The 21,999-nt window shown below is 38.3% G+C and overlaps 1 protein-coding gene across 10 annotated transcripts in view; it reads left to right on the top strand.

Moving 5' to 3' along the window:
* si:ch211-241b2.5 (programmed cell death 1 ligand 1) overlaps positions 1-21,999 on the top strand; it is a 50,000-nt gene that overhangs the window by 7,757 nt on the left and 20,244 nt on the right. For 2 of the 10 annotated variants that reach the window (XM_036587577.1, XM_036587574.1), the window contains exons 6-11: positions 2,757-2,909; positions 4,224-5,312; positions 7,714-7,766; positions 8,488-8,569; positions 18,152-18,340; positions 21,793-21,853. In XM_036587577.1, the coding sequence (XP_036443470.1) occupies positions 18,299-18,340; positions 21,793-21,853 (103 nt within the window). In that variant the 5' untranslated portion in view covers positions 2,757-2,909; positions 4,224-5,312; positions 7,714-7,766; positions 8,488-8,569; positions 18,152-18,298. The other 8 variants (XM_036587575.1, XR_005008198.1, XR_005008200.1 and 5 more) reach the window with 8 other exon arrangements.

Here is a 21,999-nt window from a genome sequence, read left to right as displayed (position 1 = left end):
ATAGTGAGATTATGGTTCAGTTTGCATCTCGGCATTATTTTAGACAAAACACATTTCTTTTTTGATAATGAAAGATATTAAAATGTTTGTTCTCAGCTGTACATTTTGGCAAATACACAGAAACTGAACTATATATAGCATCATATATTGTTACTGTTGTGCAAAAACCTTGGATCTACATTTTTGTTGTTTTTACTTTTTGGTGCAATTTAAAAAAAACTCAAATTACACTTTGCATTATTTTAAAATTTCATGATGAATGGACTAACAGAAATGCTCCAAAATTACTTGGGAAAAAATCTGGTTCCGTTAACTTTCATTACAAGTTAAGGAAGTTTCTGCTTCTCCCGTGAACTTCCCATTTTGGAGATACGGGGTTTTATTCCGACAGCGACAATATATGTGTATGTTTCTGTGGCAAAGGGTCAACTGTTGTTCTTGTTTATTATAATTGTTATGGTTTACTAATTATTGTACTTGTGTAACTGGGAAACCTGATGTAACAGTGGGTTTTGGGTATTGCTCGCAATTGATAAAAATCTAGAACCACACTGATGAGTCTATAATCAGAAGAAATGAAAATTCTGAAAGGGTTAAATCCATTGATTCTTTATCACAACAACATGCAAGATTATAAATCCATAAAGAGAAATAACTAGAAATGGAATCAGCTAATTCACAGCAGAATAATGATGATGATGATCCTGATCAGCTATTTTGGTTCCAGCTAATGAACTAGACTACCGTTACTGCCCTATAAACAACTACAGAATCTCTCTAAGCTTTAGATTTATAAAGCAGAAAACCCTGTGCATTGTTGACGCTACACGCAAACTAATTATTTTAACTGATGCTAAATCTGCTGTCTAATAACGTCTCCCTCAAACTACAAGATAACTGTCCACATATTCTTAGTTGCTGGTTAATGAAGTTACTGGCTTTATGTTATTAGTAATATTTATATATAGTTATTTGTATTTTCTGTTCTATAGAAGCATGGAACGACAGCAGTGTGTGTGTTTTCATATCTGTTGCCATCTGTGTGCATTATTATTGTATATTAGTAAACACTATTGAGCTCTTATGTCCTTCTGAATCGATCTTCCATATAATTCGTTATAAGATATTACAACCCTGTGAAATTTCAGATGTAATTCTGAAGATTGTGTTAGGGTTTTTTTTCCATAAACACATTCTTAGTAAATCAAAGAAAAAACAAACGTAGTTCTAAGAAGTTAAAGGTTTTAGACGCATCAGTAGTTTAATTTTTAAATGAGAAAACTTTATTAAAAAAATGTTGTCCCACATTTCCACATCACTGCCAAAACACAGAGTTTTAGTCTGTAGGCGGAGCCTTATTTTAGCCACACCCCTGCATTTCAGAGCAGGAAGTGAGGCTGCATCACTGTCCCTCATGGCCACATAGTGAGCAGTTAGATCCCATTGTTTTGAAGTAAATGTGTCCCAAAGTCTGAAAATCAGTGTGGAACATTAAGAATTGTCACTACTGAAACACATATTTATTAGCAATTATGTACTTTTTTGTGTTTTTATGTAAAGTATGATGATTTTATGTCTGCACAGCTGTTCAAAGCTGTGTTTGCTGGTCATGTCCTGGCTGCGTTTTTGAGATCTGCTCAAAATAAGCTAAAATTGTCACTACCGAAACATTTGGTAAAGTTTGGGCAGTGTTTTGATTTTTTGGTAGTGACAAAATGGAATGTTCACTCAAGATTTTAATCTAAAGTCAGTTAAAAGTCCCAAATGTGAGTCAGATTTTTTTTACTTTAATTTAACTTTAATGCTGAGCACGAGCTGATCACACTCTGCATATCTCAAACCAGTGAGTCTATCTCGTCTTAGCCTTTTTCAATAAACTCACTAAACTTAATTTTTTATAATATACGCATAAAACACATAAACCTTAACCTTGAACTTTGCATGCATAAGTTAGTGAGATATTGTCATAACCATCACACTGGACAACATTATTCATCACTCAGTCCTGTAGAAAAATACTGATCTGTGCACTAACAGTCAACTAGCATAGCTGAGTCTCATTTTACACTGAATTGATTTAATATTTTAATAAAAAATCAACGGACAAGAGTCGGTCTAAGATCTAAATGAAAGTGTAATGAATAAAACCAAACTGATGCTTAAGTACTGTAACAAAGTACAATCACACTTAAGTATTTTCCACCACTAAAAGCAACAGAATCTATCACTGTCACGCTTCCGGCTCCTCCTCCCCTGCCTAACACGCTCCAGGACTCCATTTCCCAGAATCCCAATCCTCACGACATCATCCCTTCCAACAATCACAATTCAACACACCTGTACCCGTTTGCCTTAGACCTTAAAAGGTTTCTGGTTTGTTCTCCTCTTTGTGAGGTGTTGCCACACTACTGGTTACTGAGTGGTTATCTTCTATTTTCATGACCTGTGTGCTGAACCCATTGCCTGTTTCTTGATTGTTTCTCTTTTGGATTTGCCCTTATTGCTCTGGTTGCCTGTGTTTTTGTATTTTCTGGTTTTTGACTTTTGCCTGTTTTTGGATACTGTTTTTGGATTTGCCCTGACTTGGTTCTCTCATTAAACCAACTTTTGTTTTTAGGATCTGCGATCTTTCTGTGCTTGTTCAGCATTACAATTACTGCATTGTACATGAAACAGCAATCTGTTCAGCTTTGCTCAGAGTCTTAAAGGCTCTAAAGGAAAAAACCGCTAGTGCTAATTACATTACTCTCTCTCAGGAAGATAGATAATTTCCATGACAACGCAAAAGCAGCTGAACTTTGTCCTGAAGAGCACATGACAAAGCTCACATCACATTCAACCACCATAAACTTTCATTACTCTTCCATCAGCGACTGCGATGGACGACAGAAAGAGGCTCTCAGAACCGTGTAAGTACTTCTTTTAGTCAACATTAGCCCCAAAATTGGTGTAAGCACAAATTCCTGAGTGTATAGTAGAGTGTAGAGTGATAATGAACCATAACACACTCAGATTATAACTCATATTACTTCTGCTTCTAAGAAAAGAGAAAAGGTTCTACAAATAGCTTTAAAATTATACTAAAAACTTTGTTTGTTTCTATCGGTCACACTTTGAAATGTTTTAAATGTCAGTTTTTTTAAGTTTTAGTTAAAAAATATATATATTTTTTAAGTAAATAGAACATTAAAACATTAAATGCAGTTAGTATATTTGATATCACCTATCTGATTCATCAGGAAATCTTATTCAGACTACTTCAGTAAGCAGAAAAATATATTCATTTTAAAATACTCCATTTGTATTTTTTCAGCACACTTTTAATTCTACCTGCCTACTACAGGACTGTAAACAGAAACTGACCTGAAGCTACATGAGCATGTGATGATGACTCATAAAGTAGCTGGAAAGATTCTGAAAAGTGAAAACTAAATGCAAATTAGGCCTCTGACACTAAATTTTAACTTCTACTTGAGCTTAAAAGGAAATGAACAAAGATCTAACCACATACACCTGTTTGGCTGCTTAGCAGCTACAAGTCAGACTACATGTTATAGAGCAGCCTCGTTTAAATACACACATTTTAAAAAGATGGTTCTTCAAGGGTTCTTTAGCAAAGGGAAACATGAGTATGTGGAGAATGTGTTGTATATGGTTCTATAAAGCACCAAAAAGAGTTCTGCTGTTGTTACAATGCCAAGCTTGTAATAGCCTAACCATTTTTGGTGATATATAGAACTGTTTTCAACAAAATGGAACCATTATAGAACCATTTCCTTTACTAAAGATTTTGAAATAAAGCATCTCCCATTTCTTATTGTGTCATTATCTTAATATGCAGTCATATGCAAAAGTTTGGGCGCCTCTGGTCAAATGACGTCTTGTTGATTTGAGTGTAAATACACTCAGAGGAACAGAGAACAGAGGACACACTGGAAAAAACATATTGGCAAAAATCAAACAAAAAATATGGCCTGTGCAAAATTAATGGCACATTTTATATTTTGTGATTTTTTTTTTTTCCCTAAACTAAGCAAATAAATAGGAATTATGCACTGAAACTGTTAACTTATTTGCACCTCGAAAATCTGTACATGAAGAAAACATGTAATTAATCACTACCGCTGTGAACAATTCAGACTCTTAACCGTTTAATAATGCAGTGATTTTGAGACAAAAGATGTTTTGAAAAAACAGAAACTGTTAAATTTTTGTTTTCACAGCCGAAGATCATTCACAGGAGGAGCTGCCATCAGCAGAACCCAAAACAGAGCTCAGGCTTGTGTTAGTAGGTGGAGATTCTGCTGATAACAGTCATGCATGTGCGCTTATACTGAGATCCAAACATGGAGAGGAAGCAGTTCACTCACGAAAGGGGAACATCAGAGAGAGCATCGTTGCTGGAAGACGAGTGTCTGTATTTAAGGCTCCATCATACTGGATGGAGCACCTGGCTTCATATTGGATTTTCTCAAACGGAGTCGAGTCCATCAGACACGAGATTCAGAACTGCACGTCAACACTGTTTCCTGGCCCACATGCTTTTCTGTTAGTGATGCGAGCTGGTCATGCTACTGGAAAAGAGCATTATCTGTTACGAGCAATAACCTCAGTGTTCGGAGCAGAAGCTTTAGAATACACCATGGTGATGTTCATCCATGGAGATGAATGGGGGGATCCAATGGATGCCCTGAAGGACCGCTGTGTGCTGATGTGTGGGAAAAGGTACCACAATTTATTTGACACAGATAATAGTGTTGAGAGATTATTCGAGACAGTTGGTGCAATGGTACAAATTAAAAGAAGCAAATTCTTTTTGCAATCTTCTTATGAAAACCTCATGATAAGCAGTTTTGAGGGATGGGAGTTACGTGCTAAGCTGGAGAAGGAAAAACTGAGAAAAGAACTGGAAGAAACTAAACAGACGGTGCAAAATCTACAGAAAGATAGTGAGGATATTGAAAGACAACATGAGAAGGAAATGGGGGCATGCAGACTCACTGAGAGGCAGCTGAGGAAGGCGTTGGATGAATCAAAGGGCCAAGTTTCAAAGCTCCAAAGGGAAATAGAAAAGTACGACAATCGGGAGAAGAAGCTGAAACTGCGATTGAGAGATGCAGAAACGAGAGAGGAGTACGCCCGGGATCTATTACAATCCGAAATGTTAAGTCAATTCAAACAAAAAATTGAGAGACTGATGGCCAAAGAGGAAGAACTGGAACTGAGAGAAAGCAGACTTAGAGGGTTGGAAGGCCAAGAGCAAGATTCACAAGCCTGTGGATCATCTGAGCAGGCAAGGCCTGGTCCAAGAAGTAAGTAGAAAGAATGTTTATGCCATTTTTCCACGAGGCAGTACAGTACAGCAGTTATCCGAACCCAGAGCTATCTGTATCCTGGAAGAGTACCTGTGTCCGTTCACCATTGTGTAACAGCCCTGACCAGAACAGCATGAACCAGCATGGCTGGTCACCAGCAAAACCAGCATATATTGTGTTTGGATGCTGGTGTGCCAGTCAACCAGTATGGTCATGCATGGTGAGCATCTAAACCAGCACTAGACTGGCGTAAACCCGCTTAGACCAGCATGACATTCCAACTGGTCTGTGTTTGTGTTTTTTTTTTTTTCTGTTCAGCAGGGAAAACCTCTTTAGGTTTGTGGGGTCATGTAACTTCTAATATAAATGTAGAGTTAACAATAAACACAAACAGAGGTGCCAACAACAGAGGAGCTTCAGGTTCTGGTTTATGTTTTACTTTTTTACAGTGGTGGTCATCTGCCTCAGGTGACATCATGCCTGCATCTCAAACTACTTATGTACTATTCTACAGAATGTACTGATAAAGGTGGTGTGCTATTTTTTACATACTATTTCATATGGTTGTATGCGGTTTGAGACGCAGCTTGTGTGATGTTTCTATGATAATTGCATTTGACCAATCGATGGTTTTCTATATTTCTTGCTCTATTTATATGCTTGGGCCACTCTTTTTATCCCAACAAGAAGGGTAACAGCCTATTTTGCACTGTAGAGCCAAATAATAAGAAGAAGAAGAAAAAGAAGAAGAAGAAGTAGAAGTTCAGTTTATATAGCACCTTTCTCAAACCCAAGGACGCTGTTCAGTAGTAACAGCTGGCAAGGGGGAAAACTCCCCAAACGTGGCACAAAATTGCTTAGTTGGCCAGGAAAGAGTTCTTCACCTCAAGGGGAGGGAGGCCTCATAGCTGTAGCGGACACATACAGCTGCCTGGCCCAAGCAACTTCATAGCTGCAAAACATTCATATGACCTTATAACGCCATTCTCTGCACCAAATACCTAATGAATACTATGCAGGACAATGGCTCAATGGCTAACAGGCTAACACCTTACATACACAGTTCTATTTCATCTGTCACTCCAACGCTAGTCACTCGACGCTCTTTGATATGACTCTTTATCTTCTCCATCAGTTAGCTGGAACCGAGTTTGTTCTGTGCAACTCTAACATGCCAGCTCAGCTAGCATTAGCTTAGTCTGGCAGGCTATGACTCAAAACACAACAGAACAAGCTTGTTTGTGGCATCTGTCCCTCCCAACCCCCTTCACTCTGCTCTGAGTTTCTATAGTCTACATTTGTTGCAGCACCAATCAGAATTGAACCTGTACAGTGGTGCGGGGCACCACTTGGATCTGAAACCCATTAGCTAAGCTAACTTGGAGTGCTGCTAACCGGGAGAGAGGAGGTGGCTAGCGTTAACCTAGCTGGCAATCTACAGATGTAAACACCTCAGAACTGGTTTAATTTCAGCTTTCTGTCACTCCAACACCAGCCACCAGATTTCACTGCCTCAGATTTGAGTCAGTATCCTTTAAACATTCAGGCAAACTGGATGTTGTATTGATTTTAATGCAGCAGTGAGAGTTTTACCATCACCAGTGGCAAGGAGGCTAAGCGGAATGTTCCATTACAAGTCAAATTTTTCCAACTTTTACCGTCGAACGGAGCCGTAGAATGTTTAGTATTCCGGCGACATGGACACCGAATGGTCTTTGAAAGTCCAGGAATACACGCTCATGTATATCAACTAGAAACATTAACATGTGTTCAAAACATCTTTTGGAGAAAATTGTGTGCTAACTGTGTGATTGAGGGAGAACTATCTAGCAAACTGCAAAATATGATACCTTGGCAAGCAAAATGATCTTAAATACAGTTGATAAACCTAATATTTCTCCTGTTGAGATTGTTGTAAGCATAATTTAAGATTATTTACCTTATTTCCACACATTGTTTACTTGCTTTAAGTAATTTTATTAAGTTAAATTATCTCATTATATTGGCTGATAATTTTGCTTGTGTTTAGAAATGTGCTTAAAACTAGCAAAATTATCTACCAGTATAGTGAGATAATCTTACTTAATAAAATTACCTAAAACAAGCAAAAAATCTAAATCTATAAATGAACTAAAAAATCTTATAATAAGTGCACAATCGTACCAAAATGGGAAATTTTAGATGTTTGGGCTAGATTTAAGATCATTTCACTTCACAAGATGCCAGTTTTTGCAGTGCGAGTGGAATTAAGCATTTTCTAAAATTGTATGTAAATTAAAAAAAAGAAAAAAAAAAACACTCCCAATCTAGTGTTTTAAAGATAAAGTGGCCCAGTCTTTATAAGGCCTTTTATTATAAGAAACCTCAGAGTTGCTTTTTTTCCTTTTCCAAACTACAGTGCGGGAACAGTCAAGTGGACTCCTGGATGACCTGTAGAAGAACAGAAATGTGGTGAGTTCTTATCACATATACTTTGAGTGGCAAAAAGTAGTTAAGTAAGAACTGTGCAGAAAGAAGCTAAACTCTAAATGATAAGAATTATTTACTCTCAGATTATTTACAACTTTCAGTAATGGTGTTCCAGTAATATGACCTCGTCTAAAATGGAATTAAAATTGAACGTTCAATTCTGAAGATTAATTTCATTTAAGAAGTAAGTGTTTGAAGACATTTTCAAAAACATACTCATCCATTTTTCATCCTTTCAGTTACAGAAGACAAAGTGACCTTCTAACAACTACATTGGGAATATCTTTAGAGTTATTGAACTTTTCATGTGTAAAATCATGATTTGTAAAATTGCATGATACATTTAGATTGTACAGAATCAAATTCATTTTTTAAATTATTTATCTAACTTCATACTTTTATACTTTCTTTTTTAACCTGATATTTTACATTTTTTAGTATTAAAATTAATTCACTGTATCATTCTGTTTGTAGCATCTTCTTTTAGCATATTTTAGCCACCTAGCACTTGAGCATTTTTATTTTTGCTCTTTTTGTATATATTTACATATCAGTTGTATTTGTTCACTTTGAGATGTATTCCATGTTTAAAGATATACAAATTTATAAACAAAATAATGTATTGCTATTATTATTGTTATTACTTTTATTGTTATGTTAATTTAGGTGCCCCTAGCTGAATATGAGCTTTGTCTCCATCTAGTGGCCAGATGCACATCCTACTTTTTTATGAAAAACAGAAGCAGGAACACCAGGGAATTCATGAGTCATTACCAATTCACGAGGTCTGAGTTTCACTTTGCTATTAAACTGCATGGTCGAATAACAAAGTCATGATTTTACTACCCTCTTTTTTAGTGTGTACAGTGAACATTAATGATGATTGGCATCAGCCTGTGTAATGAGTGAATGGCTCCCTGCTGCTGACACATTGCCAGAAAAGCACTGACTATTAAAATGGGACACTCTAGAGCACTTACACATGAGCCTAAGGTCACCAGGTTCAATGGCAAGTGTGGGCTGGAAGGGTATAAAGCCCCCCAGCATTGGGCTGTGGAGCAGTGGAACTGTGTTCTCTGGAGTGATGGAGCAACATCCAATACCTTTGGGATGAGTTGGAGTGATCCAGAACTGACCATCCAGACCCCACTAATGCTCAATCAAATCCTCACAGCAATGTTCCACATCTAGTGTACAGCCTTCCCAGAAGAGTAGAGGCTGTTACCACAGCAAAGGAGAAGAAACTCCCTATTGATACCCTTCATTACAGAAGGAACTCTTTTGTAGTGTAGGCAGTCAGACAGCACAATCAAAATAAACCTCAGAACACAGCTTTGACTGAATCATTCATTCATCATTCATCATTCATCATTCATGTTTGGTAGTGGGATGTGTGACATTGTGGTTTGCTGTAAAAGAACAGAAACATGAGCAAAAATCCAGTGATGCAAAGTGTGTGACTTTTCATCTGTATGGCAATATTGTCTTATTCTTTGTTCTGAGAGGCTGGTGACGAGGCAGCACGCTGGGTGCAGGCTTTGAAGAGCCGTCAGCAGAAAAGATCCTCAGTAGTGCCCCCTAGAGGAGGAATACAGTGTCTGAAAGTACTACTTGATCACCGTTAGAAAGGCCAGCTTAGCTGACCACCAGCAAAACTAGCATATGTTGTGTTTTGGATGCCGGTATGCTGGTCAACTAGAATTCACACTAAAATGGAATTAATGGAAAGAGGAGCCGGTTCTGGCCTTTCCTGTCTGTGTTATCTGGAGTCCCTAGATCATGTGGACTTCCATGGTTAGGACTGAACAGGCTCCGCCTCCTGCCCCTGAGTGGTGACTGGTTTTAGAGACTCCCTAACACTCTGGAACCACAGAAAAATGACTGGACATTCCAATATGACGATGCAAGATGACACAGAGCTAGTCCAGTGAGGAAATCTAATGAAATTCAGGTGAAGCCACAGCCACATCCCACTGAGAACTTGTGGTAATACACTGAGAAAAATCCAGTCGCTATGAATAGCTTGTGGACAGTGGTGAAGGATGCCTGGGAGGCAGTTCCTCAGTTCCTTTACATCATTAGCGTCAGGGGCATTGCTAGGCCAGTTTTAGGGGAGCTTTACCCCCAAACACCCCCCTCAAAGGTCATCAATAGATTTTTCTCATTCAACTACACCATTGTGTCTTCAGATTCACAACATAATGTAATAGCAGGGCGCTAAGAATTTGGGGGAGGCACTGCTGCTGCTCCAGTCCAGGGCTGCCTCGTCTGTGTACTAGAGGTTTACTAACATAGCATAAGAGGAGACAGCAGTCGATGCTGTTTAGCAATGTGTAAAAATGTAACACCCAGCTCAACCAGCCATATCAGACCCCATAAGTTTAAAGCCAATCATATTAGCCTGGGGAGGGTCTGTGGTGTTACCAGAGAATGTGTAGTGAATAACTTGTAATATATAGTGAACAACTTGTAATATCAATAACATTACAATACAATTACAATATACACCGATCAGGCATAACATTATGACTTGTTTCTACGCTCATTGTCCATTTTATCAGCTGCACTTACTATATAGGTGCACTTTGTAGTTCTACAGTTACAGACTGTAGTCCATCTGTTTCTCTGATACTTTGTTAGCCCCCTTTTACCCTGTTCTTCAGTGGTCAGGACCCCCATGGACCCTCAAATAGCAGGTCCTATTTGGGTGGTGGATCATTCTCAGCACTGCAGTAACACTGACGTGGTGGTGGTGTGTTAGTGTGTGTTGCGCTGGTCTGAGTGGATCAGACACAGCAGTGCTACTGGAGTTTTTAAACACTGTGTCCACTCACTGTCCACTCTACTAGACACTCCTACCTTGTCAGTCCACCTTGTAGACGTAAAGTCAGAGACGATAGCTCATCTGCTGCTGCACAGTTTGTGTTGGTCATCCTCTAGTCCTTCATCAGTGGTCACAGGACGCTGCCCACAGGACGCTGTTGGCTGGATATTTTTGGTTGGTGGACTATTCTGAGTATATATAGTAAGTGGAGCTGATAAAATGGACTCCATCTGCGTGGAATGATCAGCAAAAACATTTGAAATTGGAGAAATTTATTTCCTTGAGTGATTTTAAGATACTGGTTAAAGAGCTGTATCAGTCTGTTTGTTTTTGTTTGTTAATTTGCTTTTGACACTGATTTGATTTTGTTGGTTGTGGTGGTGTTTCTTTGTTGATTGCTTTGTGTGCCTTTTTGGCCAGAGCTCACTAGTAAAAGAGATTTTTAAACTCAATACTATTTACCCTGAATAAATAAAGCTAAAATAAATAAAAATCTAAATAAATCAGCGGGCTGACAATCCAACTACATTTATGATTTTAAGACATTTCGCAGATAGTGAGATCGTGAACGAGGGAAAGAGACAGAAATAAAATTATTGGCAGCTTTTCACAGAAAGTTAATTTCAGTGAAAAGGTCACAGTGTTGATCACAACACAATATTATATCCTCAATCTGTAGACTAAGTTCCTTTAAGAGAGGTCACAGTTCGAGTGAAAGTCAAACTTTATTGTCATTCAGACTATACCACAAGGAGGCCAGTCAGGCCCGCAAGAAAAAATTAAGCCTTCAAGTTTAATTAAAAAAATATAATGTGTTACTAAACAGGCAAGGAGAGAGAGAGAAAGGAGCTGAAGGAGACTGACAGGGCTGAAGGAGCAGTTATGATGAGGTACTAATGTATAATCTGTACATTTCAATCACATATTTAGAACCTGCAGCATCTAAGGGAGAGAAGATAGGATTTCAGGACTTCAGGATGGTAGCTAATGTTGGTTGGTATAGTGTAGTGGGTCACAGCTCTGCCTTCTACGCTGTAGACTGGTGTTCAATCCCCGCTTGGGTGAACACCCTACGCTATACCAATAAGAGTCCTTGGGCAAGACTCCTAACACTGCCTTCACCTACCTGTGTAAGTCTAATACAAACTATCAAGAGACAAATCTGCTGTGTTCCTACTTCACTGAATAGTTATAACTTGGATCAATTTGATACCTGTTGCTACTCTAAAAATACATGATGGACAGACATTTCTGGACATTTCAGGGAAAGCAAAGCCCCAAACCCCCCTAGTAAAGGCTTAGCCCACCTATCCATAAATCTCTAGTCATGCAGGCGAACCTCTATCTCTGTCTTCAACACTGATAAACTAATATAGAGTTCAGAATGTTTGTAGACACCTGCTCTTCCAGCATTTCTTCTGAAATGAAGTGTGTTAATAGTGAGTTTGTCCCTCTTTGTAACAGCCTCTACTCTTCTGGGAAGGCTTTACACTAGATGTTGAACAATGCTGTGAGGATTTGATTGAGCATTAGTGATGTCAGGTACTGATGTTGGATGGTCAGTTCTGGATCACTCCAACTCATCCCAAAGGTACTGGATGGAGCTCCATCACTCCAGAGAACGCACTCCTCCACAGCCCAATGCTGGGGGGCTTAATACCCCACTAGCCCATGCTTAGCTTTTTGAATGGTGACCTTAGGGTCATGTGCAGCTGCTCCAAACTGTCTTTGGTTGGGCAGTGCTTTTTCTGGAGATTCTACAGGCCTATAACTTTATGTTTAGCTGAAGTGAAAGTGTTCTAGTCATAATGATACCTGCCTGTACTATACTGAGTTATACACTCACATCCACTGTATGATATAAATGACTAAATTCCAATATTCTTTCATATAAAGTTACGTAGCTGAATTCCTAGCAGTCTTAGTCACTGAGAGAGAAAAAACTTATCAGCTCTGATGGGCGTTTCTTTTCTTAGAAAAACAAAGAGAAAGTAATTGTTTAATTTCCCCAAACAGACTTCTTGGTTCTGCCATACTATATTGAAACTAAGGATTGCCCAATACCTTTGGTTGTGAAATACATCCACTTTACAGGGCTTCTTTCGGTTAGGACTATCAGATGGACTGTTTTTCCCATTAGAGTTATATTTCTTTTCTCTACATTTCTCCGGGGGTCTCCCTACAGTGAACATTTTAAAGCTTTCCCTGCTCTCTGATATTCTGGAGAGCTGGAGGACGAGCTGATGAGTTAAATAGCTTGTCTGGAGAAGGGAAAACACAAAGTGCAGGGGGAATCCAGGACCAGGCCTGAGAAAAGCTGCCTTTATAGTAACTTTCATACAGAACTCTTCCCAAATTTACTGTGATGATTAATAATGATCGCACAAGAAACTTCACAGATCGTATTAAATGTAACGAAGCCACAATTCTGAAGTCTTTTTTTGTTCCTCTAATCAATCCAGTGATAGTTACATGTGGTAGGAGAGTCTTTCAATGAATTTTTCTTCCATTCATATAAACTTGCTTGTGGCCAAAGGTGAGAAATCCCGTCTGGCAACCTCATCACCAAAACTGATACTATGAGCTTAATAAACACTATCAGGATCTTAATTGAAAAATCCCATGGTTACAGGTTGGCTAGATTCCATGTGTGGAAACCCCAATATGTGACAGAAGTGCCTGATCAGTGGCGATAGATAAGGATCTAGATCAGAAATCCCACAGGTGAACACACGTGTTCCAGAAAGGTGTGATTCTGTTATGGAGGTGACAGCACTTAAAATTCCCAGCCTTGCTGGACACAGGCTGAGTTAATGCAGAGTACTGAAATTAGGTGGTTTATCATGCCATCATCTTAACGGTTACAGTTGAAACCCCCTGCTGTCATTTTACAGTCATTCTCAGAGCCTCTTAGTCCCGGTATCAGTGTGGTTATGCGAGATACCGAGAGATTCTGACTTCTGAATTTATGTATCTCTGAAAACTTGCCGTAAGTCACGTGAAGTATATTGTGATAAACGGTCGGTATACTCGGAAATGTAAGTGGAATATATCATAATGTATCATTAATATATTATGCTTTTGTATGGGTAAACAGTGCTTGTAGGTCATGTAATCCATATGAAACTGGAATATACTGTGATATTATGTCAGTTTATTCTCAAATAAAGTGGAAAATATTGTAATATAATCACAGTACATTACATTATTAAATGAGAATACACAGCCAAAACATCTTGTAAATCACATGACCCTTATAAAAATAATTTTTTGATATGTTGTCAGTATATCTCAACATATAAATAGCATTTTCTATATAGAGTACTATGAAAATAATTTCGGCACCTAAGAAAATTAGAATGAGTCTGGATAGTAAGTTCATTTACTTAGAAAAAAGTATATATGTATATAGATAGATAGATAGATAGATAGATAGATAGATAGATATAGATATATACACAATGTGATACAGTGATACAGAAAATACAGGAATTTACTACTATATGTTATCAGTATAATTTAAAACAAAATTTAAAAAATTAAAATAAAGTAGAACATTATGGTATATTCACAAAATAAAACTTATTATTTAGAAATACGACTGCTGTGAAAACAAAGTGTTGTGTTATGTTCACTGTATCACATATATTGTATATACACACACACATACATATATATATATATATATATACACATACATACATACATCATCTAAACTGTTTATCCTTCTGGGTCCCGGTGGGGTGCTGGAGCCTATCCCAGCTGTCATTGGGCGGAAGGCAGGATACACCCTGGACAGGTTGCCAGTCCATCGCAGGGTAGACAGACATACACATTCACACACACACCTGGGGTAATTAGCTTAACTGCATGTTTTTGGACTGTGGGAGGAAACCGGAGTACCCGGAGGAAACCCACGCAGACACGGGGAGAACAGGCAAACTCCACACAGAAACGACCCTGGTTGCCCGGCCGGGAAATATATATATATATATATATATGTATATATATATATATATATATATATATATATATAGATAGATAGATAGATAGATATACACATGTCAGTTTTATTTATTGATTTTTTTTTTTTTACTAGAGGTCTTTATATGCAGAAACATTGCAGTTTCTTAGCTTAACTGCATGTTTTTGGACTGTGGGAGGAAACGGGAGTACCCGGAGGAAACCCACGTAGACACGGGGAGAACAGGCAAACTCCACACAGAAATGACCCTGGTTGCCTGGCCGGGAAATATATATATATATATATATATATATATATATATATATATATATATATATATATATATATAGAGAGAGAGAGAGAGAGAGAGAGAGAGATAGATAGATAGATAGATATACACATGTCAGTTTTATTTATTGATTTATTTTTTTACTAGAGGTCTTTATATGCAGAAACATTGCAGTTTATACATTTTTGAAGCCATCAACACCTCACTAAGAGAAATGCACAGGCGAAGCTATGGAAATACAATATTTTGTTACATATAAACCACCAATATTATATTGCTTTCTTACATGGTAAGACACATGAAGGTTCCGGAGTCCTACACATGTTCAAAATGACCAACAATTTGTGTAAAGTGACCCCTATTACAATGTATTATATGTTGTGAGTGCATTCCAAATACAATATATTCCAACTTAATTTTAAATACACACTTGAAGCAAAGATTCTTCAAAGGTTCTTCAGGAAATTTAATGATTCCATTTAGAACCATGAGTTCTATGTAGCCATTTCATGCTTTTGCACTGTGAAATGGTTCTTCAGATTGTTTGAGAATGTGCTGTATTTGGTTTCATGTAGAATCTTTTGGAAAACGGATCTATAGAGTAAAAAAAGAACACTAGAAAAATAGAAGAACCCTTTTTGATGCTGTCTAGAACCATTTTAAAAAAGGCTCTATATAGAACCAACATAATCCCTGTCAATCTGAAGAACAATTTCACCATGCAAAGAACCATTTAACCATTAAATGGTTACGTACAGAAATAACGGTTGCCTTTACTAAAGAACTCTTGAAGAACCAGGTTTTTTAAGTATGTATTGTTCAATCTATCAATCAATTAATCAATCAATTGTTTTCTCCAGCCGACCCACATGATGCAAACTCAAGCGTAATCACAGAGCCCTCATAAGAAATGTGCAGATTGCACAGTTATAATGTGAAAGAAATAGCAGCTGTTGTTCTGAAAGGTGAATATGATGTTTGTCTCAGCGTTCTTGGTGTGTTTCTCTCTGCTCGTCTCATCTGTCTGGACAGCAGTGTGTGACCTTTCGTGATGCTGTTATAGTTCCACAGCTGGTTAAACTCTTCAGTAATGTAGTTCTACAGGGAGATTCACTCGAAAGAGGCCCCGAATATTCTGTAATAACTCTCTCTAGGATGAAACAATCTGAACCAAACAATGTGCAATGTGCTCCTCAGTATATAGAGCTTCGAACAAGCCGGGATGCCCCTGCGTTGGAGTGATGAGGTAGGCGCCAAACAGCCGTCACGACGTTTAACCTCCGTTTACAACTTCCGGGTGCATACCCCTTCATGTGTCTGGCAGAAAACAGTGATCACTTCCAGCATCACATGGAATCCAATCGATTACACGTCAAGATATGTAGCGTATTTTTTGGTTCAGATTGCTTTATCCTAACGGGAGTTACAACAGAATATTCGGGGCCTCTTTCGAGTGAATCATAACTGTATTATAACTGAAGTTTGGGGGGAGGAACATGCCGCCTTCTTCCAATCTAACGCCCTATAAATTTACATCCTCACCTTCTGTTCCCCTGATGAAGTGTTCACAAGCCCCACCCCCAACACATCTCGCCCTGTTCCTCAGTCCTACATTAGTCCTTTTACAGCTATGAGGGGGTCCGGACTTTAAGCTACAGACAGAAGCTGCCCAGAACTCCAGTCCAAGTTTTCAGAGTTCTCTTCCCTCCTTCATTCAGTCTTCCCTCATACTACCACCGCCATGTTGAAGGCATGACCTGAACTCACAAATCGCTGTTAAACGAGTTTGGATTAGCGCCGCCGGGAACTTTTCAGGAGCTCATTCCTCATGATTTGTTGGCAAAAGTTCAGGTGGAAAACTTTACTCAGCCGCTGAGCTCATCGTTCCATAATGATTTTTGTTGCGTGCTGCGCCTGAGGGATGGAAGAACGAGAGAGAGACTTTGGGAGTGCATTACATTTCGACATGCATAGTATCTCTCTCTCTCTCTTTCTCTCTGTTTCTTATTCTTTCTTCTCTCTCCCTCTCTTTCCTGCTTTCTCGTTTACTCTTTTCCTGTTTCATTGATCTCTTTTGCTTGTTCTCACTCTCCCCTCTCTCTCCCTCTGTCCCTTTCTCTTTCTAACTGTCTTTTTCTTTCTCTCTCTCTTGTTCTGTAACTTTGTCTCTCTCTTTCTCTTCCTCTGTCTCTTTCTCCCTCTCTTTCTTGCTGTCTCTCTTTCTAGCCATCCATCCTCCTCTTTTTCTTTGTCTCATTCTCTTTCTTGCTCTCTTGTTCTTTCTCATTTTGTCTCTTGTTCTTGCTTCCCTCTCTCTCTCTTTCTCGCTTATTCTTCTCTCTCTTTTTTGTTTCATTCATTTCTTTCTATTTATCTGTCTCTCCCTATCTCCCTTTTTCTTTCTAGCTGTCTGGCTTTTTTCTGTCTCGTTCTATCTCTTTCTTGCTCTCTTTCTCTCTAGTCTATCTATCTATCTATCTATCTACCTATCTATCTATCTATCTATCTATCTATCTATCTATCTTTCTATGTGTCTATCTATCTATCTATCTATCTATCTATCTATCTATCTATCTAAATATCTGTCTGTCTATCTATCTATCTATCTATCTATCTATCTATCTATCTATGTGTCTATCTGTCTATTTATCTATCTATCTGTCTATCTATGTGTCTGTCTATCTATCTGTCTGTCTGTCTGTCTGTCTGCCTGCCTGCCTATCTGTCTGTCTGTCTGCCTGCCTGTCTATCTTTTCTCTGTCTCATTCTCTATCCTAATCTTTCTCATTCTGTATCTCTCTTGTTTTTGCTTTCTTCTCCCTCTCTTTCTTTCTTTCTTTCATGCTCTCTCTGTCTCACTCTCGTTCTTGCTCTCTTTTTTCTATCTCTCTCTCTCCCTCTCTCTCTCTTTGTCTCTCTCTCTTTCTCACTCATCCTGAAATACTCATTCTCTAAAACACAGTGATTGTTTAAAGTGTTCAATTATAAAAAAAATTATCTCTTTTTATGTCGTATTATGTTGTTTACCTGATTAGTGTGAATTGTTTTTTCTTGGAGATAATGACTAAAAATAAACACAAATCAACAAAGAAACAAACAAACAAACAAACGATGTTAGTCTTCCAAGTGACAGCAACAACAGTGACAGTGTCAGTTTTACAATATAAAACCAGAAAACAGCACAGCTGAAATGAATGAAGACAGACAGAAGTGTAAACAGACAGTAACACTATAGAGAGCGGCAGAGACGTGTTCAGAAACGCATACTTAAGCCTTTGTTTCACTGTCAGCCAATCCTAGCGCAGTGGGCGTGGCCCAAATGAATGACGCTGCACAAAACAAGCACAGAGCCAACGGCAGACCCATAACAGACTGACACACACAGGAGTTTCTCGCAGCGGTGCTGCCGTTATGCCTCAGGGACTAACAGGAGTTTAATGACTGACGGCAATGACTTGAGGCTCAACAGTAACTCAACGGTAAGTCTGCATCATTTAGGTGTCTTTATCTGTCTTTTTTCACTCTGTTTATCTCAGTCTCTCTCTCTCTCTTTATGTGTATTTGTATGTGTGTGTGTGTATATATATGTATATATATATACATATAAGTCTTTCTATATTCTATAGATAGATAGATAGATAGATAGATAGACAGATAGATGCACCTATGAATAACATTTTATGTTTGGACAAGATTCATTATTAAAATAAAATGTTATTTCATATATACAGGACATACAATAAGTCTAATGCATTTTTACCAATTAAGCAAAATTTTTGTTTCATGGAAAAATTATACTTCAGCATCTGTGAGGTCACTTGTGTGACATGCTGTTTTCCATGCACAAACTAAAAATATAAAATAAAAAATGTAATAATAATCATTTTTGTTGGTTCATCTAAAAAAGAACAAACACTAGACAGACATCAATCAATTTTCCTTGGTGTATTTTTATTTTTAGCTCATATATATATATATATATATATATATATGTGTGTGTGTGTGGGTGTGTGTCTGTGTGTGTGTCTTGCATTTGAGGATCTTTCACACTTTCTGTCTCTTTGTGTTGTTTGTTTAGATGCAGAACCCTAACTTTTATATGTGCTCTGTGTGTGTGGGTGTGTGTGTGTGGTTGGGTAAATCAATCAGATTTATGATAAGACTTCTCGTGCAAGACCTTCTTGCAAAATTTCTGCAGAATTTTCTCACAGCCCTGGCAACAGAGCAGATAAACACATTTGATTTTGTTTCGGTGGAGCTGGTTCTGAGAGCGTCAGAATGGCATGTCCTCCTTGGAATTCACTCCTGTTGGAACATGTTTTGATTCACTTCTTGCTTGTTCTGGCACTAGCGTTTGGTTTTATTTTGCTGTATTTGGCTCCCTAATGGGATGATCTTACTCTTTAAGCCAGTGAAATGCTTTAAGTTATCGCAATTGAAATCAGTTGGATCGTTCATAATGCTCATATTAACTTGTGTTCTCTTAGCAAAAAGTGTTCTATATAGTGCAAAATGCATACAGAGTGCCCTCAACACCAGCTTGTACCAGTGAGCACAGCCAATGAATAACTGTGCGTCGCTCTGGATGAGAATCTGTCAATTATGCAAGTTTACCAATAGAGGAACCCTTTTCGGAGCTGTAGAGAACTTTTTTTTTTCCCAAAAGGGTTCATATACAACAGTTATTCCATCACACAGCAATTTAACCATGCAAAGAACCATTTATCTGAGTTGTCACAACTCTGTATAGAACCTTTGCCTTTACTAAAGAACCCTTGTGGAGTTCTGCACACTTAAATAAATAAAAAGAAACTGTATGAAGTTTTATATTAATGCTCCATATTTCAGTTCAGCCAAACAGAGCAGTGTCAGCACACACAGACTACAGTTCAAGATAAAATGCAGTGGGTGATGGAACAAAAGCTGCAGCCTTTCACTGCAATTCATTTGGCCTCTCATACAATCAATCACTTAATTAAGGACAACATTTAATCTCAGTATATTTCCAGCTCAAACAGCCCTTTGTACAGACATCACAATCTCTGTGAGTGACACAATGGCCCATTCAAACCAGGCCAGGACAGCAGTTCTTAAAGAAAGAGGGGAGAAAACTGTGCTAAAAGCCAACAACTGCAGACAAAATCTGATTTACAGCCCCCTATCTAAGCAGAGGCCTCTTGCATAATGCTTTCCACAGAAATCTGCATCAGTCTGCATCATTTCTGTTCACTCACAATGTGGCCAGTGAAGTGTGCAGAGAGGAGAAGTCACATGTGCTATAGAGTTTGTTTATGTGTTTGGCTCTATGGCCCCTAGAGATTATCTCAAGTACCTTGCTCAAAACATTTCCTCCTTGGCCGTCAGGTTATCAGAAGGACTTTACAATGGATGTTTACTGGTTGTATCTCTGAAAGTCTTCCCGAAGATCTAGGGCAAATCTGCATGTGTGTTTCCTTCCTGAAAGATGGACTGGAGGTAACTAAATAGCGTCATGTTTTTGTTTGTGTCTTTTTTTATGGGTTGCGAGTGAAAGTGTGGCCTGATTTAGCCCGCGTGATTCGGCTCAATAACTAGCTACCGAGATCTCAACTGTGCAAGTGGGACCAAAAAAGCCACTGAAAGTCTGAATTTGACATTCCGGAGCTTTAGTTTCATGTGCTGTTTGCAGAATATGCTGTTAGCAATACCATAATATTTCTCATTTTATTGCTGTATCTTGTGTGATGAGTTGATCAGGGCCATTGCTTAACCTATTTGGGCGCTCCTCACCCACCACAATGATATTATTATGGTAAACAAAATGTGATATGAATTTTAATTACAAGGTGTGATTTAGTGATATGTGCCTCCTTTCTGCTTTCTTGATTTTTTAAAAGCAAAGTCATCAGCAACATACCATCATATGCAAAAGTTTAGGCACCCCTGGTCATGTGACATGTTCTCTATGTTTAATAAGTGTAAATAAGTGAACACGTCCTCTACAGAGACACACTTCTGCATAATTAAATAAACGATTACTGTTTATTTGCTAAATTTGACATATTGAAGGAAAAATAAAACCTAACATGTGGCCTGTGTGAAAGTTATGGCACATTTTATATTACCTGTACTATTTTTCTCCTCGATTGTTAAATGTGAAACGAAATGCAGACCAAAAGAAAAAGAGGATGTTTTAACTTATTTTGAATGTCAACAGACCTTTGCTTAAATAAAAACCAAGCCAAATTTTTGGTTTAGTCTCAGACTTTTGGACCCCAGCATATATAAGTACATGCTTGTGGGGCCCCTTGTAAACTGGGGGGCCGTTTGTGGCTGCTTAGACCACTCAAGAAACAAGGAACAGCCCTGGTGTTGGACAAAGTAACCAGTAAAACCCAGCAGGTCCAGACCTCTACTCGTCCCTCCTATAACTTAAGAATAACTCAGTTTGCATTGTTTATTATGTGGTTACTGTATAATAAGCCTTAAGACATGATAAGCCTGAGATTTTAAGGGCTTAAGCTGTAGACATTTCAGACACTAAGGCTTGACTCATTAACTGTCAGCACTCCATTCCAGATAGATATGCAGCTCAGTGATGAACTAACCACAGCTATATTTCTCTTCACATACACAAACGTTGCTGGTCACACTGGCCTCTGCCTTTTTTTGCCTTGTAATTGTCACATAGCCAGCAGTGATGCAGCAGATATGTGAAGAAAATGAGGAAGTGAGATGTTTTTCTTGCCACTGGATCGCTGTTGTGCTCAGTAGTGATCAGAAGACAGTCAGCAGACCTTAATGAGGATGACTAAGCTCAAGAAAGACACCAAAAACAAACGAAACATGCAAATGCCCAGCAAAACTGGTCAGATTTGACACGTGATCCTTGATACTGTATGTACCAAGCGGCTCCTGATGCTCTTTTCTTTTCTTTTTTGATTTATTACAGGAGCCAATGAAGGGAGCAACATTCACCTTTCTACTGGCCATCATGTGGCCTTCTCTTCAGGGTAAGTTACATTAAGAAATTATCAGTAAAACAAGCCATCCATTTACTCTCTCTCCCTCTCTCTTTCTCTCTTTCTCTGTCTTTGTGTTCTCCCTTTTTCATTTACAAGACAATCCATACATAAATGGGGCTTTGTTCTATGCCTAA

Source organism: Colossoma macropomum, unplaced genomic scaffold, assembly GCF_904425465.1.
Source record: "Colossoma macropomum unplaced genomic scaffold, Colossoma_macropomum, whole genome shotgun sequence".
NCBI classification, from domain to species: domain Eukaryota; kingdom Metazoa; phylum Chordata; class Actinopteri; order Characiformes; family Serrasalmidae; genus Colossoma; species Colossoma macropomum.
The sequence above is the reverse complement of the archived record's forward strand: the minus strand, read 5'-3'. Positions and strand labels throughout refer to the sequence as shown.